Source organism: Schistocerca nitens, chromosome 6 (genome assembly GCF_023898315.1).
Source record: "Schistocerca nitens isolate TAMUIC-IGC-003100 chromosome 6, iqSchNite1.1, whole genome shotgun sequence".
In the NCBI taxonomy this organism is placed as follows: domain Eukaryota; kingdom Metazoa; phylum Arthropoda; class Insecta; order Orthoptera; family Acrididae; genus Schistocerca; species Schistocerca nitens.
Window position 1 is genome coordinate 311,671,981 of NC_064619.1, and position 26,272 is coordinate 311,698,252.

Here is a 26,272-nt window from a genome sequence, read left to right on the forward strand (position 1 = left end):
TAGCAGTGGAGATACTATCAAAGACAGTGCTGCCAAAGCAGAGTTACTAAACACAGCCTTCCGAAATGCCTTCACAAAAGAAGATGGAAGTAAATAGTACAGAATTCGAATTGAGAACAGCTCCCAACATGAGTAACGCAGAAGTAAGTATCCTCGGAGTAGTGAAGCACCTTAAATCACTTAATAAAAGCAAGTTTTCTGGTCCAGACTGTATACCAATTAGGTTCCTTTTGGAGTATGCTGATGCATTAGCTCCATACTTAACAATCATATACAACCGTTTGCCCGACGAAAGATCCATACCCAAAGACTGGAAAGTTGCACAGGTCACACCAATATTCAAGAAAGGTAGTACTAGTAATCCACTGAATTACAGGCCCATATCATTAATGTTGATATGCAGCAGGATTTTAGAACATATATTGTGTTCGAACATTATGAATTACCTCGAAGAAAATGGTCTATTGACACACAGTCAACATGGGTTTAGAAAACATCGTTCCTGTGAAATACAAGTAGCTCTTTATTCACGTGAAGTGTTGAGTGCTATTGACAAGGGATTTCAGATCGATTCCATATTTCTGGATTTCCGGAAGGCTTTTGACACTGTACTACACAGGTGGCTCGTAGTGAAACTGCGTGCTTATGGAATATCGTCTGTTACGTGTCTGGATTTGTGATTTCCTTTCAGAGAGGTCACAGTTCATGGTAACTGACGGAAAGTCACCGAGTAAAACAGAAGTGATTTCTGGCATTCCCCAAGGTAGTGTCATAGACCCTTTGCTGTCCCTTATCTATATAAACGATTTGGGAGACAATCTGAGCAGCCATTTTAGGTTGTTTGCAGATGACGCTGACGTTTATCGACTAATAAAGTCGTCAGAAGATCAAAAGAATCTGCAAAACAATTTAGAAGAAATATCGAAATGGTGCGAAAAGTGGCAGTTGACCCTAAATAACGAAAAGTGTGAGCTCATCCACATGAGTGCTAAAAGGAACTTCGGTTACACGATAAATGAGTATAATCTGAAAGCTGTAAATTCAACTAAATACCTAGGTATTACAATTACGAACAACTTAAATTGGAAGGAACACATAGAAAATGTTGTGGGGGAAGGCTAACCAAAGACTGCATTTTATTGGCAGGACACTTAGGAAATGTAACAGACCTACTAAGGAGACTGCCTAAACTACTATTGTCCATCCTCTTTTAGAATACTGCTGCGCGGTGTTTGGATCCTTACCAGATAGGACTGACGGAGTACATCGAAAAAGTTCAAAGAAAGGGAGCATGTTTTGTATCATCGCGAAATATGGGAGAGAGTGTCACAGAAATGATAAAGGATTTTGGCTGGACATCATTAAAAGAAAGGCATTTTTCATTGCAACAGAATCTTCTCATGAAATTCCAATCACCAACTTTCTCCTCAGAATGTGAAACTATTTTGTTGGCACCGACTTAAGTGCGCTATACGAGATTGGGAGAATAGAGAATTGTGAAGGTGGTTCGATGAATCCTCTGCCAGGCACTTAAATGTGATTTGCAGTGTATCCACGTAGATGTAGATAGACATAGATGTACGTTGCTTTCTCCGTAATGGGTGCTTCAGTATGCCGTCTACGGTGGGCAATCTGCCGGGCACACTCACGGGCTCTCTCCCATGGCTTTCAGTTTTTGGCGGCCAAGTCATGTGTCATGTATTTCTGCCATCACCATACAGTCCATCCCGATCCGGACCTGTTCCTCGATGGCCAGCCCCTCGAGGTGGTGGACACCCATAGCTTCTTGGGTCTGGTCTTTGATGCCCAGTTGACATGGCTCCCTCATCTTCTCCAGCAGAAGAGGACGTGCTGGGCCAATCTCAGTGTTCTTAGGTGTCTGTGCAATACCACCTGGGGTGCAGACTGCTCTGTTCTCCTGCGATTGTATCAAGTGCTGGTCCAGTCTCGTTTAGCCTATGGAAGTCCTGTCTATGGTTCCGTGTCGCCTTCGACCTCAGCATACAGAGCAAGGGAGTTCTTGTCACTGCAGAAACACCGTGCCCCGGTGGCCAAGCTGTAAGGGAGGGATTTTTGCTGTGAAAGGCATGACAGGTGTTGAAATGGAGGTACTATTGGTGGGTGATGGTTTTCATGTGGACATAGGTATGGGTGGAACTATCAGGGCGGAGGAGATCAATGTCAAGGAAGGTGGCACTCTGGTTTGAGCAGGACCAGGTGAAGCATATGGGAGAGGTGGTGGTGTGGTTGTGAAGCAATAAAGATAAGGTGTCCTGGCCCTGAGTCTAGATCATGAAGATATCAGCAGTGAACTCTAACCAAACTAAGGGTTTTGGGAGGCTGGGAAGGCTTCTTCTAGAAGGTCCATATACATGTTGGCATAACAGGGTGCCACGTGGGTGCCCATTGTTCTGCCACAGATTTGTTTGGATACATTCACTTCAGAGGAAATTTAGTTATGGGTCAGGATAATGTTAGGATGGTGTATGAGGAATGAGGTAGTGGGTTTGGAGTCTGAAGGACATTGTGAAAGATAGTACTCAATAGCAGTAAGACCAAGGGCATGAGGGATGTTGGTGTATAGGGAGGTGGTGTCAACAGTGACAAGTAGGGATCCAATAGGTAAAGGGGTGGGGATGGTGGAGAGTCGGTGAAGGAAGTGGTTGGTATCTTTGATGTGGGAGGCTAGATTATGGGCAATTGGTAGGAGGTGTTGGTCAGTGAGGGCCAAAATTCTTTCAATGGGGGAATAATAACCAGCCGCAATGGGACATGTAGAAGGTGCGCGTATGGAGAGTCATAGTGATGAGAAGGGAAATAGCTTTGGGGGAGAGATTCTGGCAGGGGACTAAGGCTCTAAGCAGGGATTGGAGGTTGAGTTGGACTTCTGGGATGGGATCACTAGGGTTGAGTTTATAGGTGGAGGAATCAGGTAATTGGCAGAGGTCTTCTGCCAGGTAGTCACTGCTATTCATAACAACAGCGGTGGAATCTTTGTCTGTAGGTAGGATGATTAAGTCTGGATTTGTTTTGAGGTTGTGTATGGCTATTCTTTCTTTTGCTGAAAGGTTGGTACTCTTTAGTGAAGAACCTGCGGAAGGATGGTGATGCTAAGTTGGGAAGGTGACCACCGGGTGGTTGCTGGAAGGAGGATGTTATCACGGTTGGATAGTGGTATGAGAGGCAGGGTTCAGTGTTGAAATCAGGTTGGAAGGATTGGCGACAGAGAAGTGCTTCCATTGGAGGTATCTAGAGAAGGGGAGTAGATTTTTGACAAGTCTGGGTGTAGGGCTAAAGAAGAGGCCTATGAATAGAACTGAAACTTGTATGGAGCTGAGTGTTTTGGTGGGAATGTTAATGCAACAGCATTATGGGAATGTTTCAGCTCTGGATTTTGTGGAGTGTTGGTAGGGAGTTTTGATGGATGTGGCAAGTTGGTGAGGTTTAGGTGCTGTGAGAGGTGGATGAGGAGGAACACAGTGGATAGGATAGGGGTTGTAGAGTGGGGTCCCGACATGGCAGTAGAATATTAGCTGGTTAGATAAGTTATGGGGGTGGTTTTTGGAATGCTCCTCCAGGTGTGCTAGAGAGAAAGGAACACAATTTCAGAGATGTGAGATATAGAGTAGGGGTTGCACAGTAGTAGTATCTTGCGGAGGGAACAGAGGTAATTCTGGGATGCCTGTGTCATGGAGATGCATTTTTGCAGTACCAGGGACTGGCAGTATTCGAAAAGGTGAAGATCATTGTGAAATGAGGGATGGGATCCAGGGAAAGGAATTTTTATGGTTAGGCAATTTGGAGGACCCATGGTTTAGGCAGCATTTGGGAATTAGGATATGGGACTGGGCTTTAGCCAGGGAAAAGGGTACCTTCTGAACTCGTGCAGAAAGATGAAGCAGTGATCCATTATGGCAGGAACACTGTAAAGAAAATGGGAAAGATGTGGTAATGGGCAAAATAGGTGTTGATGGTTGTGAGAGGAGCTGGATAAGAGAAAAGATGCATAAAAAGTACATCAAAGACATGCAGAAACACATACAGATAAGTGAAAGAGGCTGGGGGTGGACAAGGGCGAACACTGTGGGAGCCACTGGAGGCAAGCGGATTGGATCTCATGATACACTAATAATGACTTCAAAATAAATGAGAGTGCAGGAAGTTTCTATTATAATTTATTATGTCACAATCACTCACAAATATATGATATTCACATTACTGGTTTCAGTATTCACCGTACCATCTTCAGATGTGATTAACCCACTAAAAAGCATTGCCGAGGTATATAACAATTACAGTTAGGCACTTTGAAGATTGTGAAGTGTAAAAAATATTATTATTTATTCACCCAAAAGAATATTTCTAATGCTTGTACACTTCCTGAAAGTAAAAATCAAATTGCAGAATGCTGTTCTTCAGAAGTGTTTTGTTTGAGCAGACACACCATTTCAACTAAGACCTTAGATTTGTCATTCACATTTCCATTACCTGAAAGTTTTTGGCACTCATCCTTAAAATTTCTGAAGAAAAATCTTGCTGCTATGTAATAGTTTAAAATTTGCAGCATTTTGCTTCACCCTATAAATCATGCAGCTGTCTGTATTGGGAATTTGTTATACTTTACCAATATTAAAATGTGATTTTAGTGAGAAATTGAATATCCATTGTTTTCCACCCCTTTTGTCCATATCTTCCACTCCCAATATGTTCTCTGCACTTTCCTATCTATCAGGAGTGTCTGAACACCCCTATTTAATGCAGAATTGACCACTAGATGTCACAAGAGATGGGCCCACCAGTATAAAAAAAGGACGGACAGGAATTGTCCAGCGTTCTATAGAGTAGCAGTAAAAAATTGCATGAAATCAACAGAAGGAGTCACTGGTGAGATCAAAAGTGCTACCAGCATTTCAGCAAGCACAGGAACTGTGCACAATAAGTTAAAAAGAACGGGGTACAGTGGTTAAGACTCTTCTCATAAGCCACACTTTTTTGTAGTCAGTGCACACCTGAAGTGATGTAAAGAATGATGCCACCATACAATGTACAACTGTAAATGAGTGATTTGGAGAGATGAATCACGCTATATCCAGTGGCAACTGATGAAAGAGTTAGAGATTGGCAAAAACCTGGGAAAGGTTACCCTGCTATCACGAATAGTGCCAACGATGAAGTATGGAGGAGGTGAAATTACAGTATTGGTATGTTTTTTGTGGTTAGGGCGTGGTTACCGTATTGTGCTTAAGAAATTTCTAAATGCAGAAGGATGTAACACATTTTGCAGCATTGTGTACTGCATACAGCAGAGGAACAGTTCGAGCACGATGATTGATCGTATCAGCATGACAATTCGCTGTGTCATAAAGCAGCATCTGTGAGGCAGTGGTTTATATTCAATAACATACCCGTAGTGGACTGGCCTACCAAGACTCCTAACCTGAACTGAGTGGAACACCTGTGGGGTGAGTTAGAACATTGACATCACTCCAGACCCTAGCATCCAACTTCACTATTTCCTATGGTTTTGTTTCATGAGGAACGATTTGCTGTCATTTCTGTACAGACATTCAGACATCTCATTGAAACTGCCCCCAGCAGAGTTCAAGCTGTTGTAAAGGTAAAGAGTTGATACACTCCATATTAATGTCCACTAGTAGGTGTTCAGATACTTTTGATCAGATACTGTATATGTATGAGTTGCTTTAAACTTAATAGCTAGAAATACCTCTATTCACTGAAATAGTGAATGTGAAAATACAGAGCTCCAGAAGTAAATGAGAAAACCTGGATGAGACATAAATGCTGTTATGTATTGTAAGAGTAAAGTGTATATATAATTAATACAGGAATACAATATAGGTAGGAAGTGAATACCATCCACTTTACATATGGAGTAGGGCCAACAGCAATCTAAAGGGAATTTAAAGCCAAGCCAACAAGGTTCACAGTTACGTGTCAGTTATAACATTCTGTTGTTACTTTTCCACTTAAAATTTTTCTCTGTCTGGTATTTTAAATGCTGTTACATCTGCAGTAATACTAGTGCACGCCCTGCCATTGTTGTCAGCTACTGAAATAAACCACCATAATTGGAAACTGTAATGAATCACAGTTGGTGTCATTATGTTCCTTTTTCCCGTGATTGAGTTCATTATGGATAAAAGTATATTGATGTTCATCCTTAAGCTAGATACATTTTTTATTTCTTTGACATAATATTTAGTTTATTCTTTCATCTTAAATTCACTGTTTTTTTGTAAATTCCAGAAGTTTTAATGAAAAATGAAAAACTTTTGTAGTTATGTTGTGAGACATTATACTCTTGACAGAAAAAAACCACAACACCAAAAAATAATTAATGTAGAGTAATAAAATTTCAGGAATATATTTGTCTAGGCAACATATTTAAGTATTAATATTGCAAGATCACAGGATAATGTAAGCATGAGATAAACCATTGCTAATGTGAAGTGCTAGTACATTAATAATTGGTGCAACTACCAGAATATTGAATGTAAGCATGCAGACATGTGTACAAAATTGCGTTTTATAGGTACTGGATTGAGTGAGGTGGCACAGTGGTTAGCACACTGGACTCGCGTTCGGAAGGACAACAGTTCAAACCCGTGTCTGGCCATCCTGACTTTGGTTTCCAATGGTTTTCCTAAATTTCTTCATGCAAATGCCGGGATGGTTCCTTTGAAAGGGTGCAGCCAACATCCTTCAGCATCCCTCCCTAATCTGATGGGACTGATGACCTTGCTGTTTGGTCCCTTCCTCCAAATCAACCAACCAACAGACGCTGGATGTCAATTTGTGGGACGGGTTTCCATGCCTGTTGCACTTGGTTGGTCACTACAGGAATGGTTAATGCTGTTTGTGGATCACGCTGGATTTGTCGTCCAATGATGTCCTCTATGTGCTCGATTGGAGACAGTTCTGGTGATCGAGCAGGCCAAGGCAACGTGTCGACACTCTGTGCATGTTCAGTTACAGCAGTGTTACGTATGCTAGTTTTATCCTTTTGGGAAAAACCCTCTAGAATGCTGTTCATGAATGGCAGCACAGCAGGTTGAATCACCAGATCGATGTACAAATTTGCCATCGTGGTGTGTCATATAACCACAAGAGTGCTTCTGCTGTCATATGAAATTGCACCCAAGACCGAAACTCCAGGTATAGGTTCAGTGTGTCTAGCATGCAGACAGGTTGGTGGTCCCAGGCCCAACTGGGCTCCATCTAACCAATGCGCGGCCATCACTGGCACTAAGAGAGAACCAGTTTTCATCACAAAACACAACAGACCTCCACCCTGCCCTCTAATGCACTCTCGATTGACACTATTGAAGTTGCAGATGGCAGTGGTTTGGGATTGGTGGAAAGCACGCTACAGGGCATATGTCTCAGAGCTGTCCTTGAAGTAACTAATTTGTAATAGTCATTGTGTTACCAACTGATGCTCAAATTACTGCTGCAGATGCAGTACAATTTGCCAATGCTGTACACCAAACATGATGGTCTTTCCTCTTGGTATAGCCATTTGGCCATCCGAAGCTTGCTCTTCCTGCGATTGAACATTCCTGTGACTGTCGCTGCCAGCAAAAATGTACAGTGGCTACATTCCTGCCAGGTCTTTCTTCAGTATTGCAGGAGGGACATCCAGCTTCTCATAGCCCTATTCCACAGCCTTGTTCGAAATCAGTGAGGTGCTGATAATAGCGTTTTTGTCATTTTAAAGGTGTTCTTGACTAACGTAAACTTAGCAATCGAATCTCAAAGGTAACTGATGCTCACAACTGGTACAGTGTGTATAATATGTAAAGCAAACCTGATTTGCATCCTTATAGTGGTGCTCCCAGTGACTGTCCAGAAATTTGAACAGATGTCAGCTTTCAGATGTAGAAACACACCTACCAACTTTTGGTTATGTTGCACAAATCTTTCTTGGCCTTGCAATTCCTTTTTATGTTGTGTATTTGTAGTGTTGTTCAAAACAAGTCTTTCATGGACTTAATGGAGATATTATTGAAATTTCTTTCTGAACCCTTATGTGTGCAAGGTTGAAGATTATGTTTACTTCTGACTGTCATGGACTGAAATAATGTTTGTTGTTTGTAAGTGGAAGGAAAACTTAACTTTTTGTGAATCTGTAGTGATAATCAGATCACAGACACTATCCTAAATAGTTTTTCTTTGCTGTTATTATTGTGTGAATAAAATTAACTTCTTTTCGAATTTTTTCAGTAAAAGTCGAGCATCGAGTTACACTTTTCTATTTGGCAAATGATGTCATACAGTACAGCAAGCGGAAGAATTATGAGTTTGTGGAAAGTTGGGGTACTGCCCTGCAAAGGGCAACGACAATGGTCAGGTAGGTTTAATATTAGTTTTGCGCTGTGTTTTGTATGTGATTTATTTATCATTTTCAGACTTACAAGGCGTAAAATCTATTTATAATTAAGATGCACTGAAATGTCATAAAACAATGTGCAAACTAGTCTTGGTCATTGCTGTATACAAATATTGAGATATCATCAAAGTAGCGAAGTGTAAAAAGTTCTTTGCAGTGTGTATTTTCTTATATTGTCAATAATATGAAATCTAGGAAAGTCTCTGAAGAAAGTGTAAATATTGTAAAAAGTCTATTTTGGAAGAAACCATCAGATTTCTAAGTAATTACTTCCTGATCATTGTCAGGAAATATGCACAGCAAATATGCCAATCTAGAGAATATGCTGGTCAGCGAAGTCAAATTTTGATTGTGTTCTTCCAACCATTCTCAATCACTTCTACCAGTATTGACAGGTACATCATCTTGCTTTAAAATTTCATCTCCCTGAGGGCAAGCATACACCATGTATTGGAAAACTTGATCTCAGTCGATGGACTCATACACAAATCTGATGTGAATATCCTCCCTATGGATTAATGATCCTGGTAAATGCTGTGAAAACACATTCCTGGAACATAATGCTATCTCTTTCACATTATGTCTTAATGGTTGCAGAGTATTCATTTGTTCTGCTATGAAGCAGTCGATTTGACTCATTGGAGAATGCTACATATTGTCAGTTTGCTGTAGTCCAACCTTAAAACGGTTAAAATGACTTACAGGAATGCAGGTGAACAATGTCTTCAAAAACTGCCCTGTCATTTTCAAGGTACAAATGCAAAAGATTGCTATGCACGGGAGTTTTAACTGTTGGTGACCAGAGCACCTCTGCAGCGAAAACCAGCAGGACAACAACAACAACAACAACAACAACAACACACACACACACACACACACACACACACACACACACCAATAACAACTAGTGCCATACACACCCAAAGCCAACATTATTATTAGTGAAGCATTAACCAACAATAAATAAGTGAGCAAATACTGTTAACTCTCCCCTCATGTTGTTTAATCAGTAAGAGAAATATTCCAAACAGAATTTAGGCAAAATCTCAATATATCACTTGTTAATCTAATCTTAACAGATTCCTTAGTGACACTAGTCCAGTAATTAGAAGCGCAAGTCAGAATTTCTGTGTTGTTATACTCCATGGGATCAACAGTACCAAGACAGTTTTACAATCAAAGATATGTCTGACTACTGTAAACATGTGACTTTATTCCCTGCACAACAGTTCTAATAGCCTGACTATGGTGTGACATGTCTGAGCTGCAGGGGATAAAGTAGACACCTGCTTAGGCAAACCAGAATTTCCTTTACAGATCCTAAACGGGCCCTAATCTTAAGAGGACAGGAAAAAAAGCTGAACACTGTGTTTTTGCAGAATACAACTGTTTGTGCTGGAAGGACTACCTGCATGAGGCAAACAAGATGTAGACTTAAATGCCACATCATTGTTCTCATTCACAGTTGGTTGATAGCATAATGCACCCCTTATAGATTGCACTATACCCACTGTGGTGAAAGGTAACATCAGAGTGGAGTAACTCTCCTGACAAACTTAACAGGGTCTCAAATGGTATAGGACCTATGAACCAAGATATGAAGTATCTCTTCATGCTGAAATGGTTATTAACAACTGTCAGCCTGAAAATAAAATTCATTGTGCAGTTGACTTCCCATAAATTGCATGTAATAACATACCATCACCTTTCATCCTGACCAACACGAGGAAGGGAAGACAGCCATCCATTTCCACCCGCATAAAGAACTTAATATTGGTTTGCATTAAATTCAGTTGATTGAAAAATAAAAAACTGCAAATTCCCACTTGCTTGAAGCCAAATGACAACACAGAGATTCTGTTTCGGTTATTGTACTTGTAGTACCCCATTGCGAGTGATGCACACACAAGAAGAAAGTGGTGTCCAGGTAGCTAAGAACAGTAGAACTGTATTAAAACACAGAAAGTACGCAATAACATTGAGCAACTGAAACAGCTTCTGAGTGAAATCAATGTAAAGATTGTCCTGATGTAATAAAAGATTGTCACAAATACTTCAAGATGCAAGTTGAGCACTCAGTCAGTCACGATTGAGAAACACTGCCAGACGCATGGTCAGTATAGGCTGCATTGGCGTTGTCCTAGATTCTGATGGGGTGCACAGTACTCTGAGGAATATACTGATGGCACTTCCGAAGTAGGATGTTGTTAAGTTGAGGCTGGAACTCACATTGACTGCTAAGCTGCTAGGTGGCATCCTAGAAATGCTATCTGGCAGAGGAATAATAGGAAATTTGGCTAGTATCAGGTGGCTCGTAGTGCTGGCACAGCAGTGCTGTATGTGGCAGATGTGGTGGCCCCAAATACTGCAGCAGCCGTCGCAGGCAGAGTGGTCTGCAGTTGCAGTGCAAATGCCTTGAGAGAGCGGCAACCTGCCCTCAGTCCTTTGTGGTGTGGTGTGTGGCTGTCTCATAAGGCACCAGCCGTATGCCACATTCCTCTTTCATCATTCCGAGAAGATACCAGAGGCACCTCGCTGCATAGATGGTGGTTGTGGTAGAGAAGAAAGGCAGAGATATGACAACTTCTTACCCATGGAGAAAACGGTGGAGCCGTCCAGGAAAAGTGTACCTGTGGGGGGAAACAGTAATCAGGCAAAGTCATTGTCGAGAAAGGCAACTAAGCCATCAAAGACAGCATGACTTGGCGAGGCCAGGTTTGCGACAAAACTTCCAGGACTAGAGAACAGGAGTGCCAGTGAAGTCCAACCAAAGGTCTGGAGATGGTGTCCTAGAGAGAAGACATTGGCACTTTGTGATGAGGAGAAGACTCTGGAGCACACAGGAGGTGACCAAGATCAGTAACATCCCTGACTTGCAACCAGGATGAAACTGTGCAGAGCAGGGACCAGAAGAAAGCATGTGGCACGCCATGAAGGTGCCTGTCAGAGAAGAAACCCAGTGCATTAGACATATGAAAGTCAAGCTCAGAAGAGGAAGAGTCCAGGGAAGGACTTAGGACACGGAGGAAGTGGGTGGAAAACTGGCAATAGGCAGAAAGGACAATGGAGTAAAGGAGCACGCATTCAGAGGAGACAAGGACTGGACAGCAGGGACGACAGAGGATAGGGACATTCCTCTTTCTTTCTGAAAAGGTGATAGATTACAGGAGGCTGGAGTCTATGCCACAGGAAACACCAGACAGGAACTAACGGTGGAGGATGGTGCATGTGTGCTGGCGATATGGAGAGTGCTACTGGTGTTGGAACATGAGGTGACACCAGGGCTGGAAGCCACAGGACAGGCAACATTGGAACAGGGCACCCCAGCACTGTGGCCGCAAGGCGTACTGTGTAACACTGATGCAAGCTGGCCGGGAGGACAGCATCCAATGGGAAACAGGCACTCAAACCAGTGGTGGCTATTGGGATGCAAGAGTGCTGATGGGAATGGCCAGGCAGTAACGGATTGAGAGGACTTGGTGGCAGTCCAAATGAAATTCCCAGTGGGTTGGCTGATGCGGATGCCTCGTCTTCAGCTGTAGGTGGTAGGTGGAGCCCAGGGTGTTGCGCTACCGAGGAAGGAAGGTTGGCCATTGCGACTGGGTTCTGGCAGAAGGCATAAGCATGGCGGGCAGCTGCTGGGCAGACATGGGGGGGGGGGGGGGGGATGGTGAAATGTCGCAAAAAGAAAAACATGAGAACTAACAAATGAAGCTGCACTTGTATGAGACAGAGGCAAGGCAAAACAATTAACAATAAGATATAAAATCATGGAAATTGAAAGAGAAAAAGTGTGCACAGTCAAATGCAAGCCAAAGGAAACAGTAACTACATCATTCGAATGTGGAAGGGGGGGGGGGACTCAGAGAGGAAGGCTACCTAGTTGAGCACGAGACGTTGGGAACAAAGTTGCAGAGACAGAAGAGTCATGAAATGTTTACCCTCGTGAAATGTTTACCCTTGTCGCCATTGTAGTATCCCTCTGTGGGTGATGGACACATAAGAAGTGAAAGATGGCCAGGTGGCCAAAGACAGTAGTACTTTATTAGAACACGGAAAGTACATGATATAACATTGAGCAATTGAAACAGCTTCCAATTGAAGGCAAAGTAAAGATTATTGTAATCCTATGAAAGATTGTCACTAATACCGTAACAGTTCTTGAAATTGAAAGTTTCTGTTATGATCAAGAAACTGTATTGTAGGCACGGTTGGTACAGGCTACCCTGATGAAGTCCTATGTTCTGAGGAATATGCTTGTGGCACTTCGAAGTAGTGTGTTGATATCAACCCTGGAAGTCACATTGACTGGCAGGCCATATGGAAGCATCCCTCAAAGGCAGTCTGGTGGAGGGATACTAGGAAGTTAGCCTAATATCATGTGGCAAGGCACAGCAGTACTGTATCCGGCAGATGTGGTACCCCCAAGTACTGCATCGACTTACGCAGGTGAATTGGGCTGCGGTTGTGTTGCTGATGCATTGACAGAGGCAGCGTGCAGTTCTCTATTGTGTGGTTGTATCATAAGGCACCAACCGTACACCCAAAGACTAATGTTATTGAGGAAACTATTGAGATTATACTAACAAGTGACCTTATAAATACAGATAGAGCTTTTTTTCCCTAAATTCAGCAAGGGGCCTGGCTCTACCCCAGTTTAAGCAGCAGAGGGATGGAGTTAAGTGTTATAAATGCCCTTGATGTTAGTTAAAGTTTCAGTATTAATAATGCCTGTCATTAGTCATGTTGCAGTTGTGTTGTGGCACTAGTTGTTTACTTGTGTTATGTAACTTTTTGTACCATTGTTTAATTTTCACATCTGTGCACCCCAGCCCACTGAGAATTTAAACTGACATGCTCAGTCATCTCTCATGCATTTGTACCGTGAAAATGGTGGGGTATTGTAATTGTTACCTGGAAGCGTTCCTGTAAGGTCCTTAATCATTTGAACTGCTGGGAGAAACTCATGTTTAACACTTTTATATTCTAGGCAAATTTGATTCTTTTATGTCGATTCTGTGCCATTAATATAGGTTCAGGTCCCCACTTGCAACAGTTTTCAACAAATTGTTGTGATAGTCACAACGTTGGAAGCCCATTGGATGATTTGTTTATTTGTGATGTGGTCTGTAGTAGCAAGTCAGTTGGCCTGCATCCACTGTCATATCTGGCATTCACTCCCAAAGTGTCAGTGGTACCATATGTATTCACACTGGTTGACAGTAGTCCACCCACTATACCCTTCCACCACTGAGACATGCAAATCATTCACAAATCAGTGATTATTTTTTCTTACATCTCTCTATATTTATTTCTGTACCTCCATATTAGTATGCAAAATCCCTACAGACATTAGTAGTTTGTTCATGTTGGCCTGTTATTGTCTGAGAGCATCAGTAAGCACATTACTTTTTGCTATAAAATGTCAGTTGGTGAACTGCTTATTGCAAATTATCTCTCTCCTTCACTATTAGGGCATTGTCTGCACAAAAATAGACAATAAGGTTTATTTCAGTTAACGGTCACAATTGTTTTGTGGCTATACCTGTTTCAGTTGTCATTATCAATAGCTCATAAATAGTGCTTAGTTGATGGCTGTGTCAAAACATGCTAGGAGTTAAGTACTCATTGAGGCGCCTACTAGAGCAGCCTGAGCAATATTTATGGGCTGTTGATGATGATGAGGCAGTTGATAGTGGTAGAACTGGTAAACAATTTTGTCAGCATTGACTGAAATGAACTTTGTAGTGGATACTGTTAATCTCCTTGCATGTCTGTTTTTTTTTGCAGACAGTGTGTTAATAGTGAAAGAAAGAGATAATATACAATAAGCAGCTCACCCGTTAAAAAATCATCTGTGTAACCAATACGATATTGAAATCACTGCCTGTTACGTTTTCTGGGTCAAAGAGCAGTTGCACAATGTGGTTTTGGAAGAAGTTTGTTCTTCAGCTGTTTGGGCTATCAGACGGGCCAGACAGTAATAAAAATCTGGGTATAAAAATGACTACATTTGGATTTATGTGTGTCACCATCCATAACATGTTGCAATATAAAAGCAGACAAAAATGAGAGTAAAATCGATAAAACTTAGGTTCCTCCAGTACTGATAGATGGGAGTTACTGCTAGGTACACACCTAAAGAAATTTATGTAAAATACAAAATATAAGAGTGAAATTTTGTGGAATGAAAAGAGATTACTGAAGGGCAGATAACATAAGAAACAAAACAACCCAACAAAAGTTAGAAGTAGAGCTAATTGAATCTAAAATAAGTAAATATTCCGGTTCCTGTTCCAAACATATACAGAAGATGGTCAGCACATAACTTTCCTAGTTGACATAACTCACAGTATTGATAGAGTGGCAAATAAAAGAAATGTAGAAAGACATAAGCAGAAAAAAATGTATAATGTGCTAAGCGTTTCTAGGAGATGGTGATAATACTGTGGCTTGGTAGTGCAGGTACTAGTGATACACACAGATTATCGCAGGCTTGCATTTTTTCGGTTGTATCATGTTTTTCGAGTTTGATGATGGACTCCTGTGTGTGTTTGTGTGCTGAATCCAAAAATGACCTTACTTTTTTCCCCATTACATCAGATTTTTATGCAAATTACAATTTGTCAAAATGTGTGAAAAAAAACCACTCACAAATATAAAATGTACCGACAAATTTCAATATGTAGAAAATGCTGTCATGTTGGTTTATGATGGAAACGAATTATTGACATCATAAACTGACAGATGGCAGCACTTTCATCATTAAACGTATTGGACATCTCAACTGTTTTTGTTGGCACAGCCATTTGTATGTGTCCCCCTTGATCAGACGTGTTTATTTCGACAGATATATGTTAAAAAGCAAACATCTAGTGTTTGAAATGGTATCAAGAGGAAGTAGATGGTTCAGAAATTGAATAAAGTAAAGCAGCTGAAGATAAAGAAGAGGAGTATGAACCTGTCAATTCTGACCACAATCATTTACACAAATTGAACTGAATGATTTGATTTGTAACTTACATCTGACCTAAGAAGCTTCATAATTGCATGGTTCAAGGCTTAAAAATAAGAAATTTCTCGCAGCTAAGGCTTCATTTTTCTGGTTCAGGTACAGAGAAAAATATTTTATTCATACTTTTTAGAAGAGGCGTAGTATTCTGCAATGATGTGGGTGGACTGTTTAAGACATTCAGTATTCTGTACAAAAGCACTTATTATAGACTCTTCATCAGTTCATTGAAACGAAGCCTTAAAGTTGTCCTGCTTCACAACAGAAATGAGTATGCGTCAGTACCCATAGGGCATTCTATACACTTAAAAGAATGGTATGGCAGTTTACAGTTTGTTCTCCAGAAAATTAAGTATGATGATCATAAGTGGATCATGTGTGATGATCTCAAAGTAATATTGATCAGTCTTGGACAGCAAAGCAGGTATGCAAAGTATCCTCGTGTTTTATGCGAGTGGGATGGCAGACACAGGGAAAATCATTGTGAACAGAAAGATTGGCCACAGTGTGCTTCGTTGGAACCTGGAGTAAAAAACATGTTCCAAAAGCCTCTCATTGAGTCACCGAAGTTCTTCCACCTCTGTGTATTAAATTAGGCTTGACGAAGCAATTCGTGAAAGCCTTACAAAAAGATGGTAAATGTTTCCAGTACATTTGTAACAAATTTTCAGCCCTCTCAGCCACAAAACTAAAAGAGGGTGTATTTACAGATCTGAAAATTAGCAAACTTTGCAAAGATGGAAATTTTGAAAAAGAAATAGAAGTTGCTATTAAAGAAGCTTGGGTCACCTTTAAAGACATAGCAGTCAAGTTTCTGGGCAACAAAAAGGATCTGAATGTAAAGCCATTCCCTGAGATTATGCTGCAGAAGTACCAAAATTTAGACTGTTCTTTAAGTTTATAGGTTCATTTTCTATGTTCACATTTGGACTACTTTCCTGAGAATCTGGGTGTTGTTAATCAAGAGATGGGTGACAGATTCCATCAGGATATCAAAGAAATGAAAAAGTGTTACCAAGGAAGATGGAATACTGCAGTGATAGTGGACCATTGCTGGATGTTCCACTGAGATGATCCCAGAAGAGCACAGGCTCGGAAAAGCCTGAAACAGAGCGTGGCTGGTCCGAAGGGACATAGACACAATGAATAAAATAGTCAGTTTTTTTATTTTCCATGTGCTGTTATATTATTGTCTACTATAAACTGCAAAATAATCTGTTTTATATGAATCAAATCTCTTTCATTCTGCCATTAAGTCTGTTTGTTTTACATATACTACATTTGGCAAATTGCGATATGCAAAAAATTCTGGCACGATGGAACAGAACTAAGGTCATTTTTGGGTTCAGTGCATCCAGATGCATAGAAATCAATCATCAGAAATTACAAAACAGAACAATCGCAGGTTATTAAGTTGGCAAACAACCAGTATTTAATGATGTTACCATTAGTGGAAATTTGTGACATTGAATCACAAAGACGTTAAATGTCCTTTGGAGGGTATCTCCTTTCAGGTTACTTCAATAGGAGATCAAAATTCATCACCTTTGTTCTTCAGGGGCATTTATGGGCTGTTAGTGAGCTACTATACCTCTCATACATCCATTGCATTGTGTGGCCAAGAATCTCTCAATAGTAGAAGTAGTTGTAGTAGCTACCGTACATTTTAAAAGGAATGATATTTTGGTTATACAACTATAGTTTAATAAATGAGATTAACTACCTGTCTTGTCCCACTACAGTGTTGGCACCATAGCTGCTGCCTGCCTGTGAATTATGCCAGTCAAATAAATAGCAGACAGAACGTGCTGCAGCCCACTTTGGTTAGTGATAGTCAGACAGACAACATGCTGCAAAGTGTATCGGCTGCTCTGTGCTGCACAGACATTGCAAGTGAATTTATGCTTTATTGTCACCCTTGGCCATTTCAGACAGTTTTTGATGACAGTGAAAGTGCAGATTGTAGTATCTTAGTTAGATGGCTTTAAATGTTGACGAAAAAGTGATCAGTCAGATTTATGTCTGGCTTGTCAGCTATCCAGTATGTATATAAACATCTAAAATATTTACCTCAGCAAAAATGAAAAATAACTGCCCACTAAGGAACAATTTTGATGCATTCCTGCATACTGTTTTTGACGTGGATCTGTGCCTTCATTCTCTAAGACGTTTCATCAAAATCAGTCAGTTCTGTGGCAATGTATGAGCACTACCAAAGTGTTCTCTCATGAGGTGAAATAGCCAAACACTTCCTAATGCTTAAATTTTTATTTGTTGTTAATAAATTTCTCTTCTTCAGAAACACTGTTCTTGCCATTGCCAGTCTACCTTTTGTATCCTTTCCACTTCAGCCATTCTCAGTTCTTTTATTACCAAACAGCAAAACTCATCTATTACTTTTAGTTTCTCATTTCCTAATCTGATTCCCATAACATCACATGATTTAATTCTGTTACATTCTGTTACACTTGTTTTGCTTTTTGTTGGTGTTCATTTTGTACCCTTCTTTCAAGACACAGATCATTCTTGTCAGCTGCTCTTTGAAGTCCTTTGCTGTCTCCGACAGGATTACCAAGTCATTGACAAACTTTGAATTATTTATTCTCCCTGACCTTTAATTCCTTCTCTAATTTTTTCTTTATTTTCCTTACGTTTCATCAGTGCACAAATTAGATCATGTATGCTTACCTCTCATGCCCTTTAGCTCTTATAACTGCCTTCAGTTTATATATAGGTTGTATATAACCTTTTGCTCCCTATATTTTACCCCTAATAACTTCAGAAGTCCAGTATTCCAGTCAAAATTGTCAATAGCTTACAAATGCTATGAATGTAAACCTTTCTTTAACCTATCTTCTTAGATAATTCATAGGGTCAGTATAGCCTCACATGGTCCTATATTTCTCCAGAACTTGGAATGATCTTCCTTGAGATCATTGTCCACCCATTTTTCCATTCTTCTGTGAATAATTTGTGTCCATATCTTGCAACCATGACTTTTGCAGCTGGTAGTTCAGTAACATTCGCACCTCTCAGCACCTGCTCTCTTTCGAACTGGAATTCTTAGACTCTTCTTGAAGTCTGAAGGTATTTACCCTGTGGTGTACGTCGTGGAAGCTAGATTGAGTAATTTTGTCATGGCTGGCTCTGCCAAGGATATATGTAGTTCAGATGAATCTTTCAGCCTCTTTCAGGTTCTGCTCACAGTATCATATCTCCCATCTCATCTTCATCTGCATTCTCTTCCCATTCTATAATATTTCGTTCAGTTTCATTTCCCTTGTGTAGCCCATCTGTATATTCCTTCTATCGTTCAGCTTTCTCTTCCTTGCTTAGGACTGGTTTTCCATCTGAGCTCTTTATATTCATACAGATACTTCTCTTTTCTCCGAAGGTCATCTTAATTTTCCTTTAGGCTTTTACCTCTCTTTACTCTAGTTGTATGTTCTTCTAAAGGCTTGCATTTGTCATCGAGCCAGTTTGGGCGTTAGCTGTAAGCCGAGTCTTGTTTGCCCAATAGTTAAAGCAAACTTTTCATACAAAACAACAGAAACAGAAATTCAAATTAACATCAACATATTCAGTACATCTTCAATTGCAATAATTAGTCATATCTATCCAGAAATAGTGTAACAAATTTGAAAGGAACTTGTTTTCAGGCTGTCCATTGGAATAAACAGAAAAGGGAATTGTAGTAAAATGGTACTAGCAAAGTTATCTGGCAGATAGATCAAAGAAACGTGTTATGATATTAAACAGTGGACTCTAACTGTGTATGTCTACATCAGAAATGAAGCATTAGTAGTAGAGTAGCTGTTTGGAAAGTTAGATATAGGCAGTTGTTATAGCAAATACAAGCTTATTTGGGGAGGGAAGGGGAGAGAGATACTAGGTGTGTGTGTGTGTGTGTGTGTGTGTGTGTGTGTGTGTGGAGGGGGGGGGGGTTACATTCGTAAAAATATACAGTTCAAGGGGGAGAGGGGAGATGAAAGTGCGGAATAACAAGAAAAGCTGTAAAATACGTAGACTACCAGAGCCTGAAAAGTAAGAAAGGAAATAGCAACAGCAGTGTGTGTGTGTGTGTGTGTGTGTGTGTGTGTGTGTGTGTGTGTGTGTGTGTACACATTATTAACATTACGTTAGTACTAGAGGTCTAATGAGATTGTGTGTGACTAGGTGGGAAATCTATGGCTGGTGAGATAAAACCCTGAAGTATCCTCATTTGCCAAAGTAAATACTTTGAACTGATGATAATTATGTATTCATGATATCCTGCAGCTTCAGCTGCATCTGTATCAGAGATTAACTTCATAACACATATTGCGATTTCAGTTCTTCATTACTGTCACTGGCAGTTATGGCTGTTAGTCATTTCTTCAAATCCTTGCATGCTGTAGTACAAGGGAAATGAGGCATTTGTTAAGGTGAATTCACTAATATTAATTAGCTTAAAAACTTGTGGCCGAAAACTAAGAATTTATACATGGCAATAAAACAGATGTTATTGAAGGAACTGTTAATGCGGGGTGGAATGAAGTAGCACATATGATATGTCCAGTTAGAACAGCACTAAATAGAACATAAACATGGACAATACTGATCTAGAAATCATTATTGAGAAATTTCCCTGATGTTGCAGAGAAGAAAAGGTGAAGTCCAAAATACTGAGGATATTTCAAGTATGGGATGATAGAGGTATTTATGATGAAGCTTTCATAGCTGATCTACGTGGGCTCATAAGTACTTCAACCAAGAAGACAACAACACAAGAGCCTCAGCCTGATCCAGTTGACTTTCAGGTAACACAATTTGCAGCGTCATTTTCAACTTAGCAGAGTTCACTATGTTGTAATATCATAAATTCCATTTGTTACCCTCAGAAAAGATACTGCATATTAATGCTCAGTTTGGAGTTGATTATGGCCAGATAATGCTCTTGCAGATGCTTCTGTTTGGGGATTGGTATAAATAGTAAATCCCACTTGCTTGTGAAAATTAAGTTGTCGTATGTACCTACAGTAACATATAATATTGTTATGCTTGGTATTTAAGCTATCAAGTAGAGAAGATATTTGAGCTACTACCACGTGTGAGGTCTGCTGTGATTTGCTAGAATTCACTTGGTACCACATGGATTGGAAAAAAAGTAATAATCATTAACCATATTGACAGATTAATTATCCTTGACTGTGTTATAATGAAGGATAAAAGTTTGTAGTGCAACCAGTGCTAATCTTTAGGATTATTAACCTTTGTGCTCATTGTTCATCATCGAGAATCAAGTAATATACATCACTTAATTATTATTTATACCATTAATACCATTAAATAGATTATCATTGATTTTTCCCCCCATCTAGAACTCCTGTGGTGTGTACTGTTCGTTTTCTTTTTTATCCCATGGACTTGGTTCAGTGCAACAAGGGACCGATGACCACATAGTTTGGTCACTTTAAAAATCAAACAAACCAACCAACCAACCAACCACCAACCAATTTCTTGTTTCCAGGATTTTCATTTGACTCAGAACATATGCCTCCCTACATATGCCTTCCCACTTTGTATTGCAACATTGCACACACACAATATCAGAATTCTGACCAACCAACTTTTATTGTTTCCACATGCAGGAGTATACTAAGACACTGAATGAAATAGTACTTTCTGTAAATACAATTAACTGAGAACTACATTATACACAGTCTAATGTGGACAATTGTCAGATAAACATTTGTCTGGCTGAGGGCTTTGGCCCTCTGGCTTACAAACTCTTGTTTGGCACATGGTGTAGTGCATGCTATGCCATCTGTGCCAATATGTGGTGGCCTCTTTAGGCTGGTTGAGGCAGCATGCGCTGTTTGATTATGCATGCTCGCTGTATAGTGTTATAGCACTCCTTCGCCCTTGGGGAAAAATGTTCACTGTGAAGATGTCCATGTCCTTATCAGAAGGAGATGATTGTTGGAACAGATGTCATGCCATCATAGGAAAACACAGTCTGAAATGGCTTTGGGCATGAACAGAAACAGCACCCACTGTCCATGAGAATGTAAGGGAGCTCCGGTGGTGGAGGTGTTGTATCCGTGTCCGCATACAGCCAGGCACTCGGTGACAGGAGTTGCAGAGAAGGTGGCAACGGTGATGACAATGACGGCAGGGACTGTGGAGGTAGAGGCGGCCCAGTGCCGAGTACACTGCCCAGTGGAGTCGGCACCTAGAACAAAGATGGTACAGGAGTTGGACAGTGTGTGGACCACGTTGTGGGGGCTGGCGTGGATGGTGAGGGCGGGCACGGGGTTGTGGAGTCTCCAGCGCAAGGTTGATCACACATGGGCAGAGCTGACCATAGTGTCAAGATAGCAAGTAAGTGGAGGTGCGCATGACAGAGAGGTGATGGCCTTGGCAGTGATGGATTACCGCTGGTGTCTACTTAGGGGACCGGACAAAACCATAGATCCAGATGGTGAAGCCCAGATGGAATCGCAACGACATGGACACTGGCGGGTGGCCGGGTGTCAGCGGGCGGCTGTGCGTCGGCCAGAGCAGATGAAGCGGTGTATGGGGCTGGTGGCTGTGAAGCAGCTCTGCCGAGCTACGGTCATCAACAGAAGTGAACCTATATGTGCTCAAGAACTCATTGAGAGCTTCCTCAGGAGAAGATAGCTTGTATGTATGAGGGCTATCCACAAAGTACATTACATTTTTGTTTGTGTCCATTAGGGGTGGGGCTAGCGCGGCCATCTTGGTGTCATGGCATTCCGCCGCTCAGTCGGCATCCTGCCGTGCTAGTGAGAGGTTCGTGCTGTACTCCGTTGAGTTACTGTGACAGTTTGAAATGTCAGCGTTAATTGAAAATGCCGCGAAGTGTGAAGTGCATGTTGTAATAAGGTTTCTGACTGCAAAAAACTGTACACCAATAGAAATTTATCGGCAGCTTTGTGAAGTGTATGGGGACAACATAATCACTGAAGGTGGAGTGCGTCAATGTGTCATAAAATTTAAAAATGGCCGAACTAACGTTCACGACGAAGAGCGAAGTGGAAGACCCAGCATAGTGACTGCCGAACTTGTCGAAAAAGTCGATGCCGCGGTCCATGAAAACCGTAATTTCACAATAACGGAACTCTCTATGAGTTTTCCACAAATTTCACGAAGTTTGTTGCATGAAATCATTACCGAAAAGCTTGGTTACCACAAATTTTGTGCCAGATGGATACCAAAAATCTTGACAGAGATTCACAAAAATCAGCAAATGGCTGCAGCGTTAACGTTTTTGGACGCTTACGAGAAAGATGGCGACTCATTACTCGATCGCATCGTTACTGGTGACGAAACATGGGTTAAGCATGTGAACTGCGAGACAAAATTGCAGTCAATGCAGTGGGGGCACACAAATTCCCCCTAAAAACCCAAGAAATGCATGCAGACAATGTCGGCAAGCAAGGTGATGGCGACTGTCTTTTGCGACAGAAAAGTTGTGATTTTTGTGGGTTTCCTGGAAAGAGGCACTAAAATAAACTCTCAAAGATATTGCCAAACTCTGCACAACCTCAGAAGAGCAATACAAAACAAGCACATGGGAAAGTTGGGCTCAAAGATCTTACTGATTCACGACAATGCCCGGGCCCACACGGCAAATGCCACTCGTAAAGTTCTCGAATCTTTTAAGTGGGAGTTGTTTCCACATCCGCCGTACAGTCCCGACCTGGCACCGAGCGACTTCCACTTATTCCCAGCAATGAAGAAGTGGTTGGCTATGCAGCGTTTTGATGACGACGCACAGCTTCAAGAAGAGGTAACCACGTGGTTGAAGGTGCAGGCAGCCGAATTTTACGACGAAGGAATTTCCAAGCTCGTCCATCGCTACGATAAGTGCCTTAATTTAAATGGCAACTATATAGAAAAGTAGTATTTAAGTGTGGCTTTCATCTGTATATAATAAAAAATGTTTCCAATATTGTATTTATTTTTAATTCCAAAACGTAATGTACTTTGTGGATAGCCCTCGTATTTGAGTTTTGAATATACGTACGAGTAACTCTGCCTTGCCATTGGACTGAGGATGGAGTGGAGGGGCAGTAATGTGCCGGATACCACTATTTGAAAAAAAAAAAAAAAAAAAAAAAAAAAGAAAAAAAAAAGTGTATACAACAATCCTTCCAAGAAAAATATTTTTGAGAGGTTTGTGACTATTGCCGAAGTTGATGTGGGCAGAAAACAGACCACGTGAGGAAATTCTGAGAAAATGTCAACTACCACGAGCCAAAACGAGTTAAGGAATGGACCCATCAAGTCAGCATGAGTATGCTCCCAGAGGCACTGTGGCAGGGGCAGTGGATGGGGGGGGGGGGGGGGATCAAGAGAAAGAGAGGCCCTGGGTGCTTCTTGATGGGTGATGCATTGTGAGTTGGCTGCCACAATTCGCATGCTCTCTTTGTCAATACCTGGTTAAAATGGGGCAGCAGATCTACAATTTTTTATGAGAAACACCCCAATGTCCAGTTGGAGAAGGTGCACAACTTCCCACTGCAACACCAGTGGGATCACAACCCTGGGCGTAGCCAACAGTAACACACCATCAAGAACAGAGTCAGTGGTGGAGTGTATAATAATTACACAAGGGATCTAACTCCAGGCTCAGTGGTTTATCTCGTCAGCGATGGTGGACAAATTGAACAACCTGATGTAAGACAGGATCGGCCATGACAGCCGCTGAAATCCGAGAACTGGTAATTGGAAGAAACTGTCGTGTGTTTTGAGCTTTGATGTCGAAATGGGAACCCTACGGTTCATTCTGATGAAATGCTGGATTGGAGCCAATCAGCATCGAAAAAGAGTGTCTGCATTAGTGTGTTGTGCCATGGGGCAGAAATTAACCTCATAGTCATAGTGCAAAGAATAAATAGTGATGCTGCCAGATGGAAGAGAGAAACGAGAGGTTTGTGATTAGTAATCAAATGAAATTTAGAACCATAGAGAAAAACATGATGTTTCTTGGCTGCTTACAGAATAGCAAGGGCTTCTTTTTCTTTTTGGGAGTAGTGCAGGTGCACCTGATTCAGGGTTTTGGAAGTGTACGCAGTAGGGCATTTGGAACCATCCGCACATTTGTGCATGAGAATGGCCCCAATGCCATACTGGCAGGCATCTGTTGACCTGATTGGAAGGTAACCAATCAAGGTGTCAAGCGTAATTTTGAGTTCAACAGGGTAAAAACAACAGGGTAAAAGCATGCTCACAGGCAGGCAATCATTGAAAAGGAACACCTTTATCTAAGGAAGTATGAAGAGGTTGAGCCACTGTGGCTGCATTAGGAAGAAATTTGTGGTATTACACAATCATTTTGAGAGAGGCTGTGAGCTCTTTGACATTTATAGGACACGGCAAAGGCATAATGGCATCGACATGCAGGCATAACCTAGTGGTGGCACCACCCATGACTTTGAAACTGAGATAGACAAGAGACAGTTGAAAAAACTGTGATTTGTCCAAGTTATATTTCAACCTGGTCTTCTGCAGCATGATGAACAAAGCCTGAAGGTTCTGCAGGTGTTCATCAGTTTAGGAACTGGAGACCACAATATCATCCAGGTAGATAAACTCTTAAGGTCTTATATGAAATGTCATGTTATGCAAAAGATTATAATTTACATTTTAATAAAAGTGTTTGCATTTTTCCATAAGTGTTTCAATCATATTTCACAAGCATTAGAAATCTGAACATTGTGTAAGAAGACCAGTTGCTGTTGACCGAAGCAATAAGAATGCAAGCTGCAGTTAATCTTGAGTTTGTGGTCGTGGCAGACATCATTTGATTGGCTCCAATTCTCTGGTATTCCTGGAGTCATTCTTTTTGGACCAAAAATCTCTGGTTTTCTTGGAGTCGTATTCCTTCAGTCAACAGCAACTGGTCTTCTTACACAATGTTCAGATTTCTGATGATTACACACACACACACACACAAATTTTTAGGTTGATGGTAATGAAATGTCAAGTATACTCGTGCACTGGACTTTGACAAAAATATCCTGAAACTTAAAGTCATTTATTAGTTTCTGTGTATCTGTGAAGTTCCCTGTGAACATAACTCTTGGAGAAGCTGGCTGGAGCACAGTGGATGTATTTATATTGACCACTGTGGCACTTTTCACTCAACTGATGATCTGTCGTCACTTTCTGTCTCTAATGAAGTAACATCACATTATTGTTGCCATTGTTTTTTGAAAGTATTGCCTAAACAACAATATGGGAGAGAGAGAGAGAAAGTGCACGTTTTGTTGTTGAGTATCCATAGCTGCACATAGTAAAGACAGTATCTAATGGCAATCACCTCAGCCAGAGCATGACAGATAGGCTACAAATATAGGGCCAGATGCTCTCTAGCAATTGAATAGTTAACTATCAGTGCTGAAACAGATATAGACGTGGTTTATTTTTTTGTAGGTCTGTTCTTAAGTTGCCCGAGTATACTTGTGACTTTAAGTCTCTGCCAAAATAATAAAAATGAGATAAGTCAGGGCAGTTTATGTTAAGGTGTTAAGATACTGCATTTGTGATATTTAATGTGAAACTATGATTTTTTTTTAGCCGAACATTCTATATGATAAAATAAGGAGTTGCAAAACACTTGAAGATGACACTGACATGAAACTGAAGAAGTTGAATGATAGCCATTTATCATTATCTGATGTGGATGCCTTACGAACTCAGTTTAAAGGTAAAACTATTTAATAACAGCCTCCCTTTCTTTATTTCTGTATTGTTTCTTAATACAGTTTATTTTTATTCATCTAATGTAACCTTTATGTAGGTAATTGCAGTGTGTCAGTTGCATTGTAACTGCACTTCTG

At 40.8% G+C, this 26,272-nt stretch overlaps 1 protein-coding gene across 3 annotated transcripts in view; it reads left to right on the plus strand.

Annotated features, from left to right (window-relative positions):
• The window catches only part of LOC126262770 (uncharacterized), a 152,980-nt gene that overhangs the window by 42,327 nt on the left and 84,381 nt on the right, over positions 1-26,272 (plus strand). For all 3 annotated transcript variants that reach the window (XM_049959583.1, XM_049959584.1, XM_049959585.1), the window contains exons 2-4: positions 8,245-8,371; positions 20,062-20,221; positions 26,010-26,139. In XM_049959583.1, the coding sequence (XP_049815540.1) occupies positions 8,245-8,371; positions 20,062-20,221; positions 26,010-26,139 (417 nt within the window). The remainder of the gene's footprint in view (positions 1-8,244; positions 8,372-20,061; positions 20,222-26,009; positions 26,140-26,272) is intronic.